Below are 12,590 nucleotides of genomic sequence, written 5' to 3'. Positions count from 1 at the left end.
AGCAGCTCCAGGGGACACTTGGCTTGGCGAGGCACTCACTGGACGTCCGGCCCAGCTCTAGCAGGGCAGGCACCTGCGGCCGCAGTAGCGGCCACCAAGGCCAGAGAGCCCCGAGAGCCCAAAGCCGCCCGAGTTGATGGGCACTCCCTCCTCGCTCAGGATGCTGCCCACGGCGGCGGAGGTGGAGGATCCCACGGCAGTGTTCTGGGGGAAGGAGCTGAGGATGGGCCCGGGCAGGGTGACCACCACGGGTGAGGGCTGGATGACCACGCGGGAGTCCTGGCACTGCCGGACACAGGGCTCGTTGCAGCTGTTGGCCAGCGGGGTGGGGCCGCAGGGCCGGCACAGGTCGTAGCAGGACATGGCTGTGGCTGGAACAGCACCTGCAGAGAGGGCAGCAAAAGCACCCACGGGCTGTGAGGCACAGAGGGAGATGCTGCTGGGCAGGAGGAAACACAGCCTGGGCACAAGGGACAGCCTGGAGAGGGAGGAAGGGAGCAATTCAACAGCCCTGAGCCCAAAGAGTTCCCTGCAAAGAAATCCCAATGTCTCCCACCTCTCCCCAGGAGAAAACAACCACCAAAACCTGCTGAGAGCAGGATCAAGGAGAAAGACTCTCAGAGATCACTACGGAGAGACAAAGATTCCATTGAGGGCCAAGGCAGAAGAGAAGAGAAGAGAAGGTGAAGAGGGAGGCAAAGGCTCTTGCAGCTCACCTGTGTCACCGAGGAGGAGAAGGCAGGAGAGGTGGATGAGGGATCCTCACTTGCTCTGCCTTTTATACCATCCCACACAGCCCCGGGCCCATGGGCACCCTCAGTACATGGAACGTGTTTACCAAGCTCATCCTGCATGCAAAACATCCCCATTAGAGAAATGGGGACAGTGCAACGCTGCTTTTTCATTTCCCTGTGCAGGACATGCCCATTCAGCCTCCCAGGCTCCTTTCAAGTGCCAGGATTAGAGGCCAAAACCTGTCTGGGGGCAGTGCCATGTCAGCAGGGCTGGGTGATGCAGCCAGTGCTGAGGAGTGTCCAACATCCCAAATAATTCCCGCTCTGGCCCTCCAGGGCAGGACTTTAAAGTGTTTCCTGATGATGGGACTGAGCTCCTCAGGGCCCTGAGGCTCCAGCTTGGCCATTCCCCTTCAAGGGTCAGCTCTGTTCCTCGCCTCTGTCCCTCTCTGGCCTGGGCATCGCTCCCCTGGCCTTGGCAGGGGCTGCCCAGGGGGGTTTGGAGTCGTCATCCCTGGAGGTGACCAGTGGGATACTGGCCATGGCACTCTGTGTTCTGGGCTGTGTGACAAAGTGGGGATCAGTCCCAGGTGGGACTCAATGTTCTGGGAGAGCTTTTCCAATCTCAGGAATCCCTTCTGGTGAGGGACCGGTCCCAGTCCGGCCCCGTGGTGCCCATGTCCAGCAGGGGACATGGGGCTGCCTCTGCACTTGAAAGTCCTGCCCTGGAGGGCCAGGGGCTGGCACCAGATGGTCAGTGGGACACTCCTCAGCCCTGGCTGCATCACCCGGCCCTGCTGACAAATCATTTTCCCTGGAAATGTTTTGGCCTCTAATCCTGGCGCTTGAAAGGAGCCTGGGAGGCTGACTGGGCACATCCTGCACAGGGAAATGAAAAGGCAGCCTTGCAGGGCAAAAATAAAAACATTAATTTTTGTAATTGGGATGTTTTGCATGCGAGATGAGCTTGGTAAACACATTCCCTGTACAAAGACTGTCCCTGGGCCCGGGGCTGTGTGGGACAGTATAAAAGGCAGAGCAAGTGCAGGATCCCTCATCCACTTCTCCTGCCTTCTCCTCCTTGGTGACACAGGTGAGTGCCTTCCTCTGTTTCCATTTCTTTTCCTCTGTCTCTTCTGGCTCCCACTGGGGCTTCACCTCAGTTATGTTTTGCTGGGGCAGTTGGAGATCGTCTCCATTCTCTGTGCCACACTGGAGGGAGATGGGAGAAGGTCTTGTCTGTGTTTTTAGGGCCCTCTTGGGGACTGCAATTCCTTGTCCTTTCTATCTCCCTCTCTGGACTGTCCCTTCTGCCCAGACTCTGCTCCTTCTCCAGTGAGGAGCATCTCCCTCTGTGCCTCACAGCCCGTGGGTGCTTTTGCTGCCCTCTCTGCAGGTGCTGTTCCAGCCACAGCCATGTCCTGCTACGACCTGTGCCGGCCCTGCGGCCCCACCCCGCTGGCCAACAGCTGCAACGAGCCCTGTGTCCGGCAGTGCCAGGACTCCCGCGTGGTCATCCAGCCCTCACCCGTGGTGGTCACCCTGCCCGGGCCCATCCTCAGCTCCTTCCCCCAGAACACCGCCGTGGGATCCTCCACCTCCGCCGCCGTGGGCAGCATCCTGAGCGAGTCCGGGGTCCCCATCAACTCGGGCGGCTTTGGGCTCTCGGGGCTCTCTGGCCTTGGTGGCCGCTACTGCGGCCGCAGGTGCCTGCCCTGCTAGAGCTGGGCCGGACGTCCAGCGAGTGCCTCCCCCAGGACGCCCCAAGCCAGGTGCCGCGCTGAGGCTGGAGCTGCTGGCCAGCGTTTCCAGAGGCCTCGGGGCCCTGCAGCCCTCCTGCCAAGGAGGGAGGCAAACATGGCCAGCTGAGGCTTCTGCTTGTCCTGCTTTCTTCTGCACCTCCCCGGGCCCTGCCGGGCCCTGCTCTGCTGGCCCAGGGGCTCAGCCCCTGGCCGGTGCAGCGGGGTCCTGCTGCTCCCGCTGGCCCCGTGCCCGGGGCAGGCAGACGTGTGTCCCACTGCTGGCACAGCCAGGGCTGCCTGCCCGGCCCTGCTGCTGGGCCAGCCTGGCCCGGGCCCTGCCCACCCTTGCTTTGTTTCTGTCTTCATACTCAATAAAGTTCACTCTGCATTGGAACTGGAGGCTCCTGGAGTTCCTTCCCTTTTGCGATCCCCAGCTAAAGCTGCTCTGTGTGGGAGGTCACAGAATCACAGTTTTTGGGGTTAGAATACACTTCCAGAGGTCACGTGGCCCAACCCTTGCTCACGTGGGACAGCCTTGAGGGTGTTGCTTTAGATGCCAACGGCTTCTCTTGATCTGTCCAGGGATGGACACCCCATAATAACCTCCGTGGTCCATGTGTTCCATCACTCAGTAGAAAAATGTTTCCTGGAACACCTTCCATGGCTCATGTCCTGTGGGAGAGGTTTTACAGTGACTTCTGTGAGCCAGAGAGAAGTCTGAGAAGAGGATCCATGTTCACCCCTGAAAGAATTTCCTACCGAGGTCGTTGACACAGAAACCAAGAAGGAAAGAAGGAGAAATAAGAGAAACCTGCAGCTGCCTGTTCCAATGAGCACTTTGTTTGTCTCTCCTGACCAATGAGAAAAGTGTAAATTCCTGAGTTTTGTGGGAATGTATAAAAAGCATGTGTGCTAGAATAAAACCAGGTTTGAAGCCTTCTGAAAATGCAGTGTGTTGCTCTGTGTTGTGACCATCTCAACTACGACAATGTCCTTCATGCAACAGAATCCCAAGGAGTTGTTACCCTTCACTTCTGCCACCACAGCATCCCCTGTGCCCTCCTGTCTCTCCTGGAGGGCTCAGGAGGTCACAGGGACACATTGGGCACAGGGAGAACATCACTGGAATGTTGAGTTGTCGTGTGGGTGATGAGGCAGAGGAGGGCAAGGTACTCCTGCTTCCTCCCACGTCTTCTGCTCCCTGTCATTCAGGGAATCACAGAATCATGGAATATCCAGATTGCAAGTGACCCAGAAATCATCAAATCCTGCTCTTGGCCCTGCACAGACACCCCAAAATCCCACCCTGTGCCTGAGAGCATTGTCCAAACACAAGAAGTGACTTTCACTCCACCTGGAGCAGAAGAACGGAGGGGCCAGAGAACATTCCAGGGGTGGCAGGGTCAGAGAACATTCCAGGGATGGAGGGGTCAGAGAACATTCCAGGGGGGGAAGTCAGGGAATGAAGGGGTCCCAGACAATTCCAGGCATGGAGGGCAGGGAATGGAGGTCTCAAAGACCATTAAGGGCAGTCCCTCAGTGCTGACCATGGGACAAAGCCAGGCCAGGTGAGCCCTGCATGTCTGAGTGTGCTGACAGGATGGAAGAGGAGCCCGCGATCTTGTGTCTGCTTGCCTCCAGTGTTTTCCTGCTGACATTCCCAGACCATGAGTCCTTCTGATGTGTTTTGATGTCTCTTTGGAGAGCTCTGCCAGCTCTTTCCACCACCTGCTACTGAGTTTAGGTGTAGGCTCCCAGAAGGGGTTTGGAGATTTGGGAATGGAGGACGAACAGTGGGAAAGGCCCAACACGGACACTTGAAGCTGGGTGGAGCTGGTGGGAGCAGAGTTAGGTTGTGTTGGAGGGGACTTTCTGCTTTTCAAACATCCTCCGTTGACTCGAGGATGCTGGGGGCTCTACATGAAGGCATGGAAGGGCAAAGAGCGCATGGATTTATCTGGATGTGAAATTTCTGATTCTTCAGAGTATACAAGGTGACAAGGAAGTTGATGCCCAGCTCTGCTGGAGTCAAGTATTTGGTTACGCGGTGGATGAAGTGACGCCTGACGCAAAAACCACATTTTTAAGTGTGGCTTGTTATTTTAGGGCTGCCAGAAAAAATGCCCTGATCATTCTGGGAATCCTAAAGTGAGGGCCTGGAGGGCAAACAGCCTGGTGTCCCCTGGTGAAATAGGACAGTCCCGAACAGCAGCTGCATCACCCAGCCCTGCTGACGTGGCACTGCCCCCAGACACATTTTGGCCTCTAATCCTGGCACTTGAAAGGAGCCTGGGAGGCTGACTGGGCATGTCCTGCACAGGGAAATGAAAAAGCAGCGTTGCACTGTCCCCATTTCTCTAATGGGGATGTTTTGCATGCAGGGTGAGCTTGGTAAACACGTTCCATGTGCTGAGGGTGCCCATGGGCCCGGGGCTGTGTGGGATGGTATAAAAGGCAGAGCAAGTGAGGATCCCTCATCCACCTCTCCTGCTTTCTCCTCCTTGGTGACACAGGTGAGCTGCAAGGGCTTTGCCTCCCGCTTCACCTTCTCCTTCTTCTCTTTGTCTTTGCCTTCATCGCTGCTGTGCAGCTCCTGCTGAGAACTTTGCCCTTAGATCCTACTCCCAGCCTCTGTTCACTGGAGAAGCTGGGAGAAGCTCTTGGGCTCTTTGCAGGAAGCTGTGAGGATGAGGTTCCTGATCCTTTCTTCCTCCCTATTCCCTGTCCCTTGTCCCGGTCTCTGCTCCTGCTCCTGCTGAGGCCGTGCCTCAAGTTCTGCCTGTGCCTTCTGCAGGTGCTCCTGCAGCCACAGCCATGTCCTGCTACGACCTGTGCCGGCCCTGCGGCCCCACCCCGCTGGCCAACAGCTGCAACGAGCCCTGTGTCCGGCAGTGCCAGGACTCGCGGGTCATCATCGAGCCGTCCCCCGTGGTGGTCACCCTGCCCGGGCCCATCCTCAGCTCCTTCCCCCAGAACACCGCCGTGGGATCCTCCACCTCCGCCGCCGTGGGCAGCATCCTGAGCGAGTCCGGGGTCCCCATCAACTCGGGCGGCTTTGGGCTCTCGGGGCTCTCTGGCCTTGGTGGCCGCTACTGCGGCCGCAGGTGCCTGCCCTGCTAGAGCTGGGCCGGACGTCCAGCGAGTGCCTCCCCCAGGACGCCCCAAGCCAGGTGCCGCGCTGAGGCTGGAGCTGCTGGCCAGCGTTTCCAGAGGCCTCGGGGCCCTGCAGCCCTCCTGCCAAGGAGGGAGGCAAACGTGGCCAGCTGAGGCTTCTGCTTGTCCTGCTTTCTTCTGCACCTCCCCGGGCCCTGCCGGGCCCTGCTCTGCTGGCCCAGGGGCTCAGCCCCTGGCCGGTGCAGCGGGGTCCTGCTGCTCCCGCTGGCCCCGTGCCCGGGGCAGGCAGACGTGTGTCCCACTGCTGGCACAGCCAGGGCTGCCTGCCCGGCCCTGCTGCTGGGCCAGCCTGGCCCGGGCCCTGCCCACCCTTGCTTTGTTTCTGTCTTCATACTCAATAAAGTTCACTCTGCATTGGAACTGGAGGCTCCTGGAGTTCCTTCCCTTTTGCGATCCCCAGCCAAAGCTGTGCCATGTGGGGTGTGATGCCCTGGGGAGTTTTGGGTGGTTAAAGGCCAGGGATGGACCCTTCTCTCACCTGGGCAAGGTGAGAACCTCCAAGGCAGTCGCTGCAGGTGCCATGGGGCAGTGGAGGGTGTGTGGCCTTGTGTGGGTGTGCCCAGGGTGGCCAGGAGTGCCCCAGGGGACCGCTCAGCGAGGCTGAGGTTGGGGGCAACTTGCAGCTGGTGAGTCAAGCCACTGACCGATGTATCTGTGCCAGTTCCACCCAGCTGCCCAAGGCCATGGTTATGTTTTACCACCTACCCCTGGACCTTTGCCTTCCCTCCTCAAGCACTTCTCCCAAGCCCTGGGTGCAGAGGGAGTCCCAAATGAGTTGAAAGGACATGTGCCCACCAGTGCAACTGCCAAAGTCAACGTGATGCCAAATTTTCTTTTCCTGCATTCTTTGCCGTGTTTCTCCCCAGGGGATGGGGTGTGCCTGGCCCTGCAGTCATCTGCTGAGAGCCAAAGGCTGCTCCTCTGCCCTATTTGGGGCTTCAGTGTCTGAAATAAAGCCATCCTGCCAAGTTGCTCTGTCTCTTTATCTGTCGCCATTGAGGCAGGACGGGAACGAAACAACTCCAGTTCAGAAGGCAAAGAAGAGAAAGATTTATTTCAAATACATCACTCTTTTTATAGAGCACATTGTGAGGACCAATTTCATTGGTCTTAAAGTAAAAACATCTCACACCATTGGTGCACTATGAATAGCACACGGTGGCAGAACATATCTATAAACAATACGAACAGCAAGAGAGATAATAAATTGTTTACATTCTTTTTGGACTCTTTCCCAGGCTTAGCCTGGTAGAAATCTCTCCTTTTCTCTCTGACTGAACTGAGAATATCCGCATTTATCTGCTGTGGAAATGCCCTCCCATCCCTGTATGAGCCAGGAGGGGACATTGGATCCACAGAGTCAAAATGGAACCAGGGAAGGGAGGCACCACCCCCAGGACACCCCTGAGAGAATGGGGTGGGTGGGGACAGGCTTTACGGAGACCCTCAGTGGGGAGGTCTGGGTGAGGGAGAAGGAGAGAGGGTGGAAATGCCTTTGTTGCATTCAGTGTTTTGCCTGTGGAAGGGATTTGCGTGGAAATGCCTGGATGGAAATGTGCGGTTTTTTTGAAGGAAAATCTCTCTGTTAGATCTGCCCTGTCTGGGGTTTTCTCCTGAATAGGTTTGTTTGGAGAAACTTCTCCTGTCAACCTGAGAGCTCCCTTCATCTTCCTGGATGAGGAATCTGGCTTGGACCTCTTGGGATTTAAGATTTTTCTGTCTCTGATGGAGCCCCAGCCTCTCTGGGACAGGAGTTTTGCCCCCTTTGCCACGAGGGGTGTCACGGTGGTGGCCGGGCGGGGCTGTCACGGCTCCTGGGGTCACCAACTCTGCTCTTGCCCCAGGAAATGTAGCTCAGAGAGTGGAATCCTTCCCTTGCTGGGCATCTCTGGGGACATCCTGACCCCCGCTGCTCCCCAGGCTGGGTTTGTGGGCACTTCCAACCCTCAGCTGCTCCCTGTGTCCTGCTTGGAAATATTCCCAAGTGTTTGGGACCAGGTGTAGGTTCTGTTCCGAGGCCGGGGGGGAAAAGGAATGGAGGGATGGCCATGGGGAATGGGAGAAGGGTTTTGAAGTCAGATGTTCTCATTAGGGAGTGTTTTCTGCAAGATAATGACACTGACTAATATTTGTTGTTGGGAAAGCAGCGTCCTTCCTTCTGGAACTGTCCTGTTCTGCTGATTGGAGAACTCCAGGCAATGCTGAAAGAGGTGAAAGGCAGAAGAAACTAGATAATTTCTTGTAAAGGCAATATGAGATCCCAAGGAAAATTCAAAACCAACCCATGTAGTCTCTCTGATGAATAAATGATGTCTAAAAAGGCTTGAAAGGCCTTGGAGTCACAGGGAGCAACATCTACGGCCAGTCCCTGCCACAGCCAGCCCTTTAATCGTGGGTTTATAATAAAAAAACTGCATTTATCACTCCAAAGGCTCAGAGCTGCCTTAGGAGGGGAAGGTGCTGACATCACCTGGAAATACAGCACCACTCCACCCAGCTGGCTGAAACATCAGCCTGGATCTGGCTGAAAAATACCCTAAAAACCTTTTGGCATCTAATGCTGGCACTTGAAAGGAGCCAGTTTGGCTGAATGGGCATGTCCTGCACAGGGAAATGAAAAGGCAGCCTCGCAGGGAGCGTAAACAACCTCCAGTTTACTTAATTGGGGATGCTTTGCATAAAATATGAGCTTGTTGGTAAATACATTCCCTGTGCAAAGGTGCGTCGGGCCCGGGGCTGTGTGGGATGGTATAAAAGGCAGAGCAAGTGAGGATCCCTCATCCACCTCTCCTGCCTTCTCCTCCTCGGTGACACAGGTGAGCTGCAAGAGCCTTTGCCTCCCTCTTCACCTTCTCTTCTCTTCTGCCTTGGCCCTCAATGGAATCTTTGTCTCTCCGTAGTGATCTCTGAGAGTCTTTCTCCTTGATCCTGCTCTCAGCAGGTTTTGGTGGTTGTTTTCTCCTGGGGAGAGGTGGGAGACATTGGGATTTCTTTGCAGGGAACTCTTTGGGCTCAGGGCTGTTGAATTGCTCCCTTCCTCCCTCTCCAGGCTGTCCCTTGTGCCCAGGCTGTGTTTCCTCCTGCCCAGCAGCATCTCCCTCTGTGCCTCACAGCCCGTGGGTGCTTTTGCTGCCCTCTCTGCAGGTGCTGTTCCAGCCACAGCCATGTCCTGCTACGACCTGTGCCGGCCCTGCGGCCCCACCCCGCTGGCCAACAGCTGCAACGAGCCCTGTGTCCGGCAGTGCCAGGACTCCCGCGTGGTCATCCAGCCCTCACCCGTGGTGGTCACCCTGCCCGGGCCCATCCTCAGCTCCTTCCCCCAGAACACCGCCGTGGGATCCTCCACCTCCGCCGCCGTGGGCAGCATCCTGAGCGAGGAGGGAGTGCCCATCAACTCGGGCGGCTTTGGGCTCTCGGGGCTCTCTGGCCTTGGTGGCCGCTACTGCGGCCGCAGGTGCCTGCCCTGCTAGAGCTGGGCCGGACGTCCAGTGAGTGCCTCGCCAAGCCAAGTGTCCCCTGGAGCTGCTGGCCAGCGTTTCCAGAGGCTTTGGCCCCTGCAGCCCTCCTGCCAAGGAGGGAGGCAAACGTGGCCAGCTGAGGCTTCTGCTTGTCCTGCTTTCTTCTGCACCTCCCCGGGCCCTGCCGGGCCCTGCTCTGCTGGCCCAGGGGCTCAGCCCCTGGCCGGTGCAGCGGGGTCCTGCTGCTCCCGCTGGCCCCGTGCCCGGGGCAGGCAGACGTGTGTCCCACTGCTGGCACAGCCAGGGCTGCCTGCCCGGCCCTGCTGCCGGGCCAGCCTGGCCCGGGCCCTGCCCACCCCTGCTTTGTTTCTGTCTTCATACTCAATAAAGTTCACTCTGCATTGGAACTGGAGGCTCCTGGAGTTCCTTCCCTTTTGCGATCCCCAGCTAAAGCTTTTCCGTTGGGGATGTGATGCCCTGGAGGGGCTTGGGTGGGATTGGAGGGAGTGTGGCCTTGTGATTGTGCACAGGGTGACTAAGAGGTGCTCCAGGGGACATTTGATCCAGGAGGGAGGTTGGACATTGGGTTCCAGTTGATGAGGCAGAACACTGACCTTCCAGAAGACATCTCTGTGCAGATTAACAGGGCTCTTCCCAACGCCTTTGCTGTGCATTTCCAACTACAAGTGGTTGTTTTCCTTGCCTGCATCCAAGCACAGCATCCAAAGCCTGGGGCACAGGGACAGCCCAAGGTTCTGAGGTGACACATGGCACACAGGGCAGGTGTGCAAAGAGAAATGTGAGTCCTGTGCCACGTGTTGGTACAGTGGAAATGGACTGAGCATGGGTCACTCTTCTGGAGGAATCCCAGAGTCCTCAAGGCTGGAAAAAAGTTCCAAGATCAAGTAGCCAATCTGCACAGCAGAGTTCTACAGGTCTGCTCCAGATTCCTGCTCCTTCCGGACACGGTGGCACACGGAATAACTCAAAAGCAATTAATGCCACTGACCACAGGACAGTTTGGGCGGGGGATAAGATGGTTCCAGCGCTCCCTTCTAGGCTTGGGTACAGACCCAGGCTATGTCACCATCACTGCTGCCCTCCCTCAGAGGAGGGATCATGATCCCTGTGTGTCCAACCCTGTCCCATGTCCACATTACACATCCACCCCCAGCATGTCCCCAAACACAGCCGCGCTCAGCGGTCCCCTGGGGCACTCCTGGCCACCCTGTGAACACCCACACAAGGCCACACACCCTCCACTGCCCCATGGCACCTGCAGCGACTGCCTTGGAGGTTCTCACCTTGCCCAGGTGAGAGAAGGGTCCATCCCTGGCCTTTAACCACCCAAAACTCCCCAGGGCATCACACCCCACATGGCACAGCTTTGGCTGGGGATCGCAAAAGGGAAGGAACTCCAGGAGCCTCCAGTTCCAATGCAGAGTGAACTTTATTGAGTATGAAGACAGAAACAAAGCAGGGGTGGGCAGGGCCCGGGCCAGGCTGGCCCAGCAGCAGGGCCGGGCAGGCAGCCCTGGCTGTGCCAGCAGTGGGACACACGTCTGCCTGCCCCGGGCACGGGGCCAGCGGGAGCAGCAGGACCCCGCTGCACCGGCCAGGGGCTGAGCCCCTGGGCCAGCAGAGCAGGGCCCGGCAGGGCCCGGGGAGGTGCAGAAGAAAGCAGGACAAGCAGAAGCCTCAGCTGGCCACGTTTGCCTCCCTCCTTGGCAGGAGGGCTGCAGGGCCCCGAGGCCTCTGGAAACGCTGGCCAGCAGCTCCAGCCTCAGCGCGGCACCTGGCTTGGGGCGTCCTGGGGGAGGCACTCACTGGACGTCCGGCCCAGCTCTAGCAGGGCAGGCACCTGCGGCCGCAGTAGCGGCCACCAAGGCCAGAGAGCCCCGAGAGCCCAAAGCCGCCCGAGTTGATGGGGACCCCGGACTCGCTCAGGATGCTGCCCACGGCGGCGGAGGTGGAGGATCCCACGGCGGTGTTCTGGGGGAAGGAGCTGAGGATGGGCCCGGGCAGGGTGACCACCACGGGGGACGGCTCGATGATGACCCGCGAGTCCTGGCACTGCCGGACACAGGGCTCGTTGCAGCTGTTGGCCAGCGGGGTGGGGCCGCAGGGCCGGCACAGGTCGTAGCAGGACATGGCTGTGGCTGCAGGAGCACCTGCAGAAGGCACAGGCAGAACTTGAGGCACGGCCTCAGCAGGAGCAGGAGCAGAGACCGGGACAAGGGACAGGGAATAGGGAGGAAGAAAGGATCAGGAACCTCATCCTCACAGCTTCCTGCAAAGAGCCCAAGAGCTTCTCCCAGCTTCTCCAGTGAACAGAGGCTGGGAGCAGGATCTGAGGGCAAAGTTCTCAGCAGGAGCTGCACAGCAGCGATGAAGGCAAAGACAAAGAGAAGAAGGAGAAGGTGAAGCGGGAGGCAAAGCCCTTGCAGCTCACCTGTGTCACCAAGGAGGAGAAAGCAGGAGAGGTGGATGAGGGATCCTGCGCTCAGAGTGGGTTTTATACCATCCTGGGCAGCCCCAGGGCCAGCCTTTGCTCATGGGTTGTGTTTCCCAAGCTCATCCTGCATGGAAAACACTCCCTTCCTCCTGCACCAACCTTTGATTTGGGGCTGCAACACTCCTTCCCCGTTTCCTTGCTGCCGGCACCCCCAATCCACACTGGAACCTTGTTTTATGTGACTTAATTAGAGATCAAAGGCCTCTCCTGGCCAGCATTGTTGATGCAGGTAATTCAAGGCCTTTGTGGCGACCTCCTTGGAAAGCAACATGTTTTTCCTCCTCTGTCTGGCACTTTAGTCACTGCCTCATCTGTCTCATGGCCATTTCCAAATTAAAACCAGGCCAGACTCATCCCAGGTAGCTCCAGATTCACACATCATTTGCATGTTTTGCATAAGTGTAATTGCAGCTATTTTTCCCTGTGTTTTTAGATTGTGCCTCATGTCTGGTTTGAATCTCTCACGGAGAATGAAACCCTGGTTTAGGTGAGAGCCTAATTAGGTCACAAACCTGGCCTGGCACCAATTTTTTTTTAGTTTTTCAGTTAACATTCAGCATTTTATTCCAGAAATCACCTCATGGTTTATAGTTCATTGTGTCGCTACCTTCAGTTTGTGTAGACTCTTCCAAGTCAGCTTCACATTTTAAGGGGGAATAATTCCCCCTTGACCATCAGAGCAACTTCTGCAAAGTCTCCAGGAGTGGTTTTTCCTTCCGTTTTTCCAACAGGGAGCTGAACTCTGTTTCTCAGTGGAAATAAAACATTCAGCAGCTGGCAAGTGGGCAAGTTGCTTCCCTGGCCTAATTAGGGCTGGAATGTGCTCAGGTTTTTTGTCTTGGCACCACAATTTGGAGGCCAGGATGGCCGCTGGTGACATCCTGACAGCCCTGCTGTAGGACAGGAATGAGAGCAATTGGGAACACAGGGTAGGGGGCATCCCTGCAATTGCTGGGACACCTAATTT

The 12,590-nt window shown here is 57.2% G+C and overlaps 5 protein-coding genes across 5 annotated transcripts; 3 read left to right on the top strand and 2 right to left on the bottom strand.

The window, feature by feature from the left end:
* Positions 1–28: 28 nt before the first annotated feature.
* On the bottom strand, positions 29–612 carry LOC128820562 (feather keratin 1). The gene has a single exon (XM_054001335.1). It carries the CDS (start codon positions 361–363, stop codon positions 58–60), a length of 306 nt encoding a protein of 101 aa, XP_053857310.1. The 5' UTR covers positions 364–612; the 3' UTR covers positions 29–57.
* Positions 613–2,102: 1,490 nt separating this feature from the next.
* On the top strand, positions 2,103–2,539 carry LOC128820557 (feather keratin 1-like). The gene has a single exon (XM_054001331.1). It carries the CDS (start codon positions 2,151–2,153, stop codon positions 2,454–2,456), a length of 306 nt encoding a protein of 101 aa, XP_053857306.1. The 5' UTR covers positions 2,103–2,150; the 3' UTR covers positions 2,457–2,539.
* Positions 2,540–5,199: 2,660 nt separating this feature from the next.
* On the top strand, positions 5,200–5,906 carry LOC128820565 (feather beta keratin-like). The gene has a single exon (XM_054001338.1). The coding sequence runs from the start codon at positions 5,291–5,293 to the stop codon at positions 5,594–5,596; it is 306 nt and encodes a 101-aa protein (XP_053857313.1). The 5' UTR covers positions 5,200–5,290; the 3' UTR covers positions 5,597–5,906.
* Positions 5,907–8,579: 2,673 nt separating this feature from the next.
* LOC128820563 (feather keratin 1) lies at positions 8,580–9,177 on the top strand. The gene has a single exon (XM_054001336.1). It carries the CDS (start codon positions 8,815–8,817, stop codon positions 9,118–9,120), a length of 306 nt encoding a protein of 101 aa, XP_053857311.1. The 5' UTR covers positions 8,580–8,814; the 3' UTR covers positions 9,121–9,177.
* A 1,776-nt stretch (positions 9,178–10,953) lies between these two features.
* On the bottom strand, positions 10,954–11,350 carry LOC128820567 (feather beta keratin-like). The gene has a single exon (XM_054001339.1). It carries the CDS (start codon positions 11,257–11,259, stop codon positions 10,954–10,956), a length of 306 nt encoding a protein of 101 aa, XP_053857314.1. The 5' UTR covers positions 11,260–11,350.
* Positions 11,351–12,590: the final 1,240 nt, after the last annotated feature.

This window comes from Vidua macroura, chromosome 29 (assembly GCF_024509145.1).
Source record: "Vidua macroura isolate BioBank_ID:100142 chromosome 29, ASM2450914v1, whole genome shotgun sequence".
NCBI lineage: Eukaryota > Metazoa > Chordata > Aves > Passeriformes > Viduidae > Vidua > Vidua macroura.
Note: the sequence above shows the minus strand (reverse complement) of the source record. Positions and strands in the feature narration are given on the sequence as shown.